The 9582-nt window shown below is 56.6% G+C and overlaps 1 protein-coding gene across 1 annotated transcript in view; it reads right to left on the reverse strand.

Moving 5' to 3' along the window:
* Window positions 1-9582, reverse strand: part of KCNB1 (potassium voltage-gated channel subfamily B member 1) — a 97692-nt gene extending 88110 nt beyond the window's left edge. The window contains exons 1-2 of the mRNA XM_058287204.2: window positions 9270-9582; window positions 8001-8733 (exon numbers count right to left, since the gene is read on the reverse strand). Of these exons, the coding sequence (XP_058143187.1) occupies window positions 8001-8567 (567 nt within the window). The 5' untranslated portion in view covers window positions 8568-8733; window positions 9270-9582. The remainder of the gene's footprint in view (window positions 1-8000; window positions 8734-9269) is intronic.

The raw sequence follows: 9582 nt of genomic DNA on the forward strand, positions 1-9582 counted from the left end.
AGGTCCTGGGTTCAGTTCCTGGTGCCTCCTAAAGAAGACAAGCAAAATAGTGAACTGATACAACAGGCTAGCATGGTGAGCTGACACAACATGATGTGACAAGAGACACAAGAAGGAAAACATAATGAGAGACACAACAAAGCAGGGAGCGGAGGTGGCTCAAACAATTAGGCACCTCCCTCTGACACAGGAGGCCCCAGGTTCCATTCCTGGGCCTCCTAAAGGAAGACTAGTACACAATGAATAGACACAGCAAATGCAAACAAGGAGGGGGTGGGGAGAAATAAATAAAATAAATCTTTAAAGGAAAATAAAATAAAAGCTCCCCAGGTGATCTTACTGTGTGGCCATGGCTGCAAACCACTGGTCTGTGAAATCTGCCCTATTTATCAGCCCTGTTTCCCAGGTGAGTCTCAGAGGAGGCGTACAGCCAGGAAGCTATCAAGGTGGGATTTGAACCCAGGCCCGTAGGAGTGTGTCTCACACGGCCATGTCAGGTCTTGTTGTTTGTGTCACCACGGGGAAAATGAAGAAGAACCGGGAACTTGGCTATTGAGATGTGAACTCTGGCTCGGTCCCCCACCAACTTGGGGCCTGGGGGTTCCTGTACCTCTGGCCCCACCTGGTCACACCCAGTCCTGTCAGAGGCGCCAAAAGGTAAGCATACCCCCCTCAGCGAGGTAGGGCCTTATCTATGAACAGAATGCTTTCTGCCGAGTGTGTCTCCAGCAGTTTCCTCCAGTAGCCCCCGGAGAAGATGTGGTGCTGGCCCAGGAGCCAGGAACACGCCCCAGGCTGGTGGGAGATGCTGGATAAATCCTTCCTCTCCCAGCACGTCAGTTTTCGGTAATGAAAAGGGAAGCTGGAGGCCAGCATCCCTGGAATGTTCTTCTCACTTTCTGAAGGTCGTTCATACAGCCCAGAGGTCTAGGTCATGGCCTCGGGGAATCCTGAGAGGGATCTGTCCCAACCTCCCAGGCGCTGTGTGACCTCGAGCCAGCTGCTGTACCTCTCTGAGCCTCAATCTTCGTGGCTATAAATGAGGCGAATGATCCCTCTGCTGTGGGGTGACAGTGGGAATTCGACGGGACAGGGCACGTGCTGCTCCAGGCACAGTGTACACACGCAGAGGGCTGCCACGATGGTCACTTTTCTTTTATCCGGAAGAAGGAGATGAGGCTGCCAGCCCAGCCAGCCCTGGCGTTTCTTCTTTTAAGACAGTCCCCGATAGGGGTTTGGTTGTGAGCTGCCTCCTTCGCCCGCGATATAATTCCACTGGGATTAAATGGTGTGCCCCACGTGAGCCTTAGGATGGCTTCCCCCAGAAGCAGATCCTAGGACCAGGAGCTGGCGATCACCGGTGGGCGGGGGGACATGGGCCGGGGAAGGGAAAGAAGCCAAGCTGGGGGTGCCCTCTCGCAGCTGTCCGCGGTGGGCAACTGGACCCGAGCCCCCCGAGGACCCGTGGGAGACGCTGTAGAACACCCACCTCTGAGTTACCCCCTCCCCACTGCGGGGCGGGGAAGCTGGGGCATTTACGCGCCTTCTCCCGCCGTCAACCGCTGAGGGCTGCTCTCGTGGGGTGTCGGCCCCTTGGCACCACCGGGCTCCAGTGGCCTGGGGAAGCCCTGGACAAAGACACGCAGGTGCTGGCAGCCAGGGGTGGGCTCGTGGCACTGGAATAAGAGATCATAGGACAGGGGTGGGCGCTGGCCACACCTGTCCTCTCGGGTTTGGGACCCTGTTCTGCCTCAATTGCTTGTGTGATCTTGCACAAGATATTTAACTTCAACTCACAAGGAGCGCATATCATTTTACAAGAATAACAGTTTCTTGGAAAGAAGCTTATTTATCTTGCAGGGTTGTCAGGAGAATTAAATGAAACAATGGCGATAAAAATAATTAACAGTTACTGCAGGAAGTGTTTTGCCTGTCGTAACTCATTTAATTCAGGCAGCGACTCAACGAGGCAGCCCCTGCTGTTGCTCCCATTTTATGGGTGGAGAAACTGAGGCACAGAGAGGGGCAGTGCTTTTCCCTGAACCCTAGGGTTAGTGAGCAGAGGAGCCATGCTTTGAATTTGGGGGATCCAGCTCTCCTATCAGGGCTGGCCTCCATGGCACTGTCAGGTATAGAGTACGCAGTGTGCTGGGTATGGAGTTGGTGCCTAATGCATGCTCGTTCCCTTCCAGTTAATTAAATTTTGGCCAAGCTACTGCTCATTTGGTTGGCACTTTTCCTTTCTAAGCATTTTCACATTCTCGAGGTCATCGAGACCCCTGAGAGACCACCTGCCAAGATCCGATCCTGGTCAAGCAGCCTGGAGGAACGGAGAGACCCCCGAGTCTCGGTGAGGGTGATGGGGGCTCAGAAAGGCTTGCGTGCGGTTCCTGATCTTTTACCAGCTGGCTGTGTGGCCCCAGGCAAGTCACTGAAGCATCCAGGGCCCCCAGGTTTCCCTTTAGCAAATGGGGATGCTGGATTTATTAAGCGCACAGAATAGTGTGTACACAGTAATATTGAATCCCTCCAAGAGCCCTGCGAGGTGGACTCTAGAGTCATCCTCATTTATGCATTAAGAAACAGAGGTTTTGGGAAGCAGATTTGGTCCAACGGATAGGGCGTCCGCCTACCACATGGGAGGTTCATGGTTCAAACCCGGGACCTCCTGACCCGTGTGGAGCTGACCCATGCGCAGAGCTGATGTGTGCAAGGAGTGCCCTGCCACACAGGGGTATCCCCCACATAGAGGAGCCCCACATGCAAGGAGTGCGCCCCGTAAGGAGAGCCGCCCAGCGTGATGAAAGTGCAGCCTGCCCAGGAATGGTGCTGCACACACAGAGAGCTGACACAGCAAGATGACGCAACAACAACAAAAAAAGAGACACAGATTCTGGGTGCCACAGACAAGAATGCAAGCGGACACAGAAGAACACACAGCAAATGGACACAGAAAGTAGACAACTGGGGGTGGGGCAGGGAAGGGGAATTTAAAAAAAAAAAAGAAACAGAGGTTTGGAGAGGTGAAGTGATTTTCCTCAAGTCCAGGGTAGGAAATGGCAGGCTGGGATTCTAACCGGGTCTGTGTGACTCCACAGCCCCAGTTCTGGAACTCTGGCATGTGGTCTCCCGGGAACAAACACGGGCATCCAGGGTGGCCAACCTGGAGCCTACAAGGGCTTCAGCCAGATTATTTATAGCACGGAAGGGACCCCACGGATTCTGAATTGGACCCCTCATTTCTCTCGATGATAATCCATAAGTGCCCCTGGCTCAGGTCGAGGAAGCAGAGGCTTCATCACACTGGAGACAAGAACCCCCAAAGCGCGGGCAGCGACCTTCCATCAGCGACACCATAGCTGGAGGTGCTGCCAGCCTGGGGCAACTAGAGCAGAGGGTTCCGCGAGAGCTCTAGTAACCCCGCTGCCATCTATCGATCGCCGTGGGCCAGGCACTGGGCTACGCACTTCACCCAGCCTCTCCCCTAAAGGCCCTACAGTGTTGCCTGTCCTAATTCCCATTTCCTGGATGAGGAGACTGAGCCCCAGAGACATAAAGAACTTGCCCAAGGTCATATTCCTGGTAAGTAATAGAGCTGGAAAATGAACCCACCTCTACTGGACCCACGGCACAAGCTCTTAATCAAACTTATGGTGGGCCAAATACTGACCACTGTGCTCAACAAAGGCCATTCCCACTTTTGTATATAATCATAACAATAGTAAGAGTAACAATAATCCACATTTATAAAGCACTTTCCACTTGCAAATTGCAATCACATCTGAAGGCTCACTGAGCTGTCAAAGAGCCTGAGCGGTGGGCACCGCCGCTGGGCAGGTGAGGTCACTGCAGCTCCAAGAGCGGGACTGCTCTGTCCAAGATTCCAGGGTTAACACAGGCCCAGGAACCAGATGAATCTGGGTCCAAATGCTGGCACTGCCATTTCATTCCTTCAACAGATATTTCCGAGCACTTGGCTGTGACCTTGGGCAAGTGACCTCACCTCTCAGAGCCTCTTCTGTAAAAGGATCTTAATCCCGCCCGCCCCCATTTGCTTTCCCAGGCTCCCTTGCAGCTGGAGCGCAGCATGCGCCTGATCCTGGCCGATAGCATTTAAAAAGGAGTCGGCTAGGGGGCTCCTGGGAAAGGTTTCCTCTCAGAAAAAAAGAAGTGACGTGTGGAAGAAAATACCCATCTTCACTGGCTGGATATCACTGTGTTAACATTTGAAGCCCGGCTCTGGGCAGCCACCTTGTGATGCCAAACCTAAGGACTGAGCCACCTCGGGGCTTAGAGTAACACAAAGATGGAGAGAATCCAGGATCCTGGTGGTGTCACTGAGCCATTAACTCAACCGAAACCGGCACCCCGGAACCTCGTGATGCGTGAGAGGATGCCTCCTCCTCCTTCTCGAAGCCGCTTTGAGTGTCCAACGCTGTGACTTGCAACCCAAAGCATCCCTAAGTGGCACACTACCAGATTGGATGGTTGGAGGGATTTCAATGAGACAGTGGATATAAAGTACCCCTAATCAGTGTCTGGCATGATAAATAGGAACTACTCTAGAAATTAGAAAATTATCTCAGGGCTTTAACTCTGAGGCTGTGAAGGGAACAGACACTCCTGGCCTGGCAGGTCAGCTCCCTCTCGCTCCTTCCGGGAGAAGCCCCGTCGAGTTTTCTGAGAAAGCAGAAACCCAGCGGTGGCCCCAGCACCACAACCCTGCCACCCCCATCGGGCTGACCCCACTTCCAAGTAAGAATCAATCACACAGCCTTTTGCCTAATGGATTTTGATTTTTGCTCTCCTGATGGTCAAGTCCAGGGACGGCGCTTTGGTTTATCTCCACGTTGCTAGAACATCCCATCAATTATTAACAGCATCCGCTCGGCCTCCCTGGTGCTGCTCTCAGAAGGAAAAGGCTGTGCCGCAGCCCAGGCCAAAGGACTCTGCCCTTGTCATTTGTAACAGTAAATGGGCCCGGCGCGGGGCTCGTTCTTGATAAGCGTGATTTCCTGAAGATTGTGCAAGGCAGGCCTTTTACCTCTATTTCACAGGTGGGAGCCTGGGCCTGGGAGAGGCGAGGAACTTACCGGAGGCCAGGAATGGGAAGGTCATAGAGCTGGGACTGGAGCCCCGGCCTGCCTTGCTCTTAAACACATGCGATTCAGCCACCCCGACCCCACAGCCCAGAAGCGGCCCACCAGCCGCTCCCTCCGCAGCCTCTGCGCAATTTCCACGGGCCTCGCTGTTCCGCCAAGCGCGGCGTCCAAGGCGAGGGGAGGGCTGGGGCGGGCGAAGTGCAGATCCCTGAAGGAGGCCCAGGGAACCCGGTGGCGGCTGAGAGTGAGGAAGGAATGACAGGTCCCCAAACCCTTGTGGCCCAGTGGCTGATTCACTCACTTATTTGTATAGTTACTGGGGATGTGTGCTGGGAAGAGAGCAGTGAATGCAACTCAGGGCGCTCGCCTTCTCATGGGGAAGAAACAGAGAGCAATGAGGAAACAAATTTACCTGGAAAGGTGCCTAAGGACAGTGCCGGAAAGAGAACGCTGTGACAGAGAGTAAGGGGAAGGAGGCTGTTCTAGACAGAGGTCACAGGAGGTGTCTCTGAGCAGGGACCTGACTACGTAGAAAGGGACAGCCCTGGGACAATCTGGGGAAGAGCACTCCAGCCATCAGGAAAGGTAGTGCAAAGGTCCTGAGGTAGGCCCTGTTTAGGGGACAGCAAGGAGGCCAGTGAGGCTGGAGTTGAGGGTGGGGAGAGAATGGGGAAGATGAGCTCAGAGAGGTCATTGGGGCTAGATTCTGTAGGACCTGGCATGCCATGGTGAAGAGTTTGGATTTTACTCTGACTGTGATGGGAAACCTCAGGAGGATTTTAAGCAGATGAATAATGTGATCCAATTTACATTTGGAAAAGCTCACTCTGGCTGCTATGTGGGGAATGGATTGCAGAGGGCAAAAGAGGAAGCAGGGAGACCAGGGAGATGGCTGTGGCACTTAATCATTATAGAAAGAACAGGGTCTTCAAAATAACTCTCGGGTTGGAATTTCTGGCTGCTCCTGTTTGCCTACTGTGTGACCCTAGGCAAAGTACGTAACCTTTCTGAGCTTCCCCATCCACAAAGGGGGGATAATATCAGAGAGTTGGCGTAAAACTGATTCATTGTGTTGTCACATTCTGTACACAGCAGGTGTCTGATAAATGGCAGTAGGTATTTCTGCACTGAGGACCCACAAGCCTGCCTGCCGCCCCATTTCAGCTCTGGCCACAGAAGATCCTTGGCTGTTCATTGGCCAGGAATGTGAGCCGGCAGCCCCAGCCTGGGATCAATAAGAGGTCACGAAGCTTATTCCTGAGACCAGATTAACCCGGAGGAAAGGAGAAGCTGTTTGTTCCCCACCAGCACCTCTCCGAAGCCTGAGCTCCCGTGCTTCGCTGCCAGACACCAGCCCAAACCCAGCCCCGTGCCCGCTGCCTCTTCACCGGGAGAGCAAACCCTTCCCTTCCCTGCCCCTCCCTCAAGCCTCGTGGAGGGGACAGGGAGGAGGGAGAGCCATGTTTGGGCCTGAAAGGGGGGCGGGGCTGTGTCAGGCCCGGAAATAGCAAAATAAGTCTGTTGATCCTAAGAGGGTTAAGGGTGAATGGATTCTGTCTTAAGAGGGAGGATTTGGGGGACACGAGCCCTGGGGCAGAGGCAGCCCACAGCTCAGGAGAGGGAGCCAGACCCAGGAGACTCTAGGTCCTCTTTAGAGTCACCCTCCGGCCAGTTACCCCCACCCCCACCACCCCAGCATCCATGACCAGAGGCCTCTCCTTGGGTGGCCAGATCTGGGCAAAGACCCTTCCCACCCGGCCCTGCAGGTGCTGGGTCTTCCGTGAAGGGGCCGACAGAGCCACAAGAGAGACCAGCTCCCGGCGGACGCGTGTGGCCGCCCTCCCCCTCCTCTCCTTCTGCCACGACTACACGTGCCTGCCCCCTTTGGAGGTCCTGCTCCCATAGGGTGACTTAGGTGCCCCCCGTCCTTTCCCACCGGATCTTCCTAGATTCCAGCATCAATGCCTCTCTACTCTGGGCCGCACGAGACTTCTTTTACAGCCCAGAACACACTGCGTTGACATTGACTCCCAACACTTAGCGCATTGGCAGCTGGAAGACAGGCCCGCACCTCTCCCAGGCAGCTTAACATCATCCCTCATTGACCAACGAGCCGAGGCCTGGCCCGGCCCCCACCCCAAGCCTTTCTCAGCCCCTTACCCTGCAGCACACAGGACCCCCGGCCCAGCCTGGGTGGCCAAATGCATTCCGGCCTGCAGCCCTGTTTCACATTGCCTCATTTTTCTCTCCTATTTCAAAATCTATATTTTCTTCCAACAGCCAAAGGAACTGTGGAAGCCACCTTAAACCATTCCTGGAATAAACTCACTAAATAAATAAATAGCCAGCAGTGAACCCTCTGCCCACAAGCACCCACAGCCATTGCATGCCTCACGCCTGCTCACGCCCCGTGTCCTCTCCGTCCCTCTGCCTTGTTTTTCTTACTTATGTTAAAACTGCCTGACAATATCTCAAGGTCCTCCGAGCATGGCTGCAATTCCCTTCACGGGGCAAAGTGGGGTTATAAATATAGGAATAAGTATTAAAATCACAGGGCAACCCACCTCCACCTGGCTCTGGGACTTGACCCAAAGCCCTACGGAGCATCCACCAAACTCAGCTCCAACTCAGCAAGGCTTTGTGTCCCCCCCACCCCCACCCACATACTCCCCCTCTTACTTATTTCTCAGTACCCAGTCTCTTGCCATGGGTTTTAATCAGTCTCTGTAAATCCTTTTCCACCAGAAAATAGAGGCATACATTTTTTAATAATGAAAGGAGGGGTGACCAATGCCACCTAGGAACAGTCCGAGGGGATTGCCCTCGCCTCTGGGGACTCAACCAGAGGTCCCCCCTACCCCCAGCCCGGCTGCCTCTGCCCTCTGATCTCAGACTCACCTTGGCAGCCACGGAGGAATTGGGCTTCTCTAGCAGGTCCCAGAGCTTTTTCCTCTTCTCTGCGCAGCACGTGTTATCGAACTCCTCGCCCTCGCGCTCGCGCAGGGTCTCGGCCTCCCGCTTGAGCTCCTCGTTCATCTGCTCCTTCTTCTGGTGGTAGCGGGCCTGGCAGCAGGACTCCAGGTAGATCTCGTCGATGCCCCAGTAGTCTAGCTCTTGGCTGAAGCTGAGCGCGCACATCTCCTCCATCATGTGCAGCCGCCCGGTGCGGTAGAAGTTGAGGATGGAGGTGAAGGCGCCCGGGTGGCGGTCGAAGAAGTACTCGTTGTCGTCGAGGCTGTAGTCGTCGCACACCTCGAGCAGCGAGTCGTGCGTGTTGCAGTCGCGGAGCTTGCCCAGCCGCGTGCGGGGCAGGCGGTCCAGGGTGCGCCAGAGCACCTCGTGCGCCAGGCCGCCGACGTTGAGGCGGACGCGCCGCGAGCACGCCTTGCTGCGCACGATCTCCATGGGCTCCGGCGGCAGCGAGCTGGTGGAGCGGGAGCCATGCTTCGTCATGCCCGCCGGCATCTCTGGTCCGGCCGCCCCCGCCCCCCCTGCCCCGCCAGGCCGCTGTCACTCGACGGCAAGGCCAGCCGCCGCGGGGGAGGGGGGCAGGGAGCGCTGCGGGCTGCTGCGGGTGCAGGGGGGCACGCGGGCGCGCGTCACGGCCGTCTTCTCACCTCCATCCCGACCGCTGCAAAGCAGAAAGCCGGCGCGGGTCAGCGAGCGGGGAGCCGGGCGCCGCCCCTCCCCACCGGGCGCGGCCTTGACCCGCCCGGCGCTAAGCGGCTCCGGGGCGCGGATCGCCCGGGCGCTGTCCCTCCCGCCGGTGCTGAAGCCCGCCCCCCCCCCAGGGACGGAGGGAGGGGGCCGCCCTCCGGGGCGGGGAGAGGCCCCAAAGAGGCGCCCCTGGGGCCCAGAAGGCCCCACCCCGGACTTCCCCGGCCCAGGCCCGGCCCAGCCACCCGGGGCGCTGTCTGCCCCTTCGAGTGCTGAAACTCGCTGCTCCTCGGATCTTCCCGTCGAGTTCGCGACCCTGGCCCTTCACTGCGGACGGAGGGCGACTGCATGGAAAACTTTTTTTTTTTTTTTAAGCGTTCTCATTTTTTTCTCTCCCCCGCTCCGAGATTTTCAGGATGTGGGGTTCGGAGGCGGGGGAAGGGCGGTGGGTCCGATTTTTTCTCAACCCTAAAAGATTTGGGAGGATTCTGGGGAATTCCAGGGGCCCACCTGTAGGAGGTCACCACGGACGGGGTGTTCACGACAGCCCCTCTGTCCTGGTGCGACCCCTCTCCCCAAACCACGAGAACAGCACCCCCGCCTCGAGGTCGCCCTGGCGACGAGGTAAGCCCCGAAGACGCCCAGCCGAGCTCCGAGCCGATCCCCGCTGCGCCCCCTGCGCCCCCCGCCCCGCGCAGGAGGGCCACGAAGAGTCCCCGGGAGCCGCCGGCTCGGTCCTCCCTTGCTCCTTCCCCGCCCCCTTCTCCTCCTCCTCTTCCTCTCTCTCCTCCTCCTCCTCGCTCCTCTCCTGCGATGGCTTTTT

The sequence above is a fragment of the Dasypus novemcinctus genome, chromosome 24, assembly GCF_030445035.2.
Source record: "Dasypus novemcinctus isolate mDasNov1 chromosome 24, mDasNov1.1.hap2, whole genome shotgun sequence".
In the NCBI taxonomy this organism is placed as follows: Eukaryota; Metazoa; Chordata; class Mammalia; order Cingulata; family Dasypodidae; genus Dasypus; species Dasypus novemcinctus.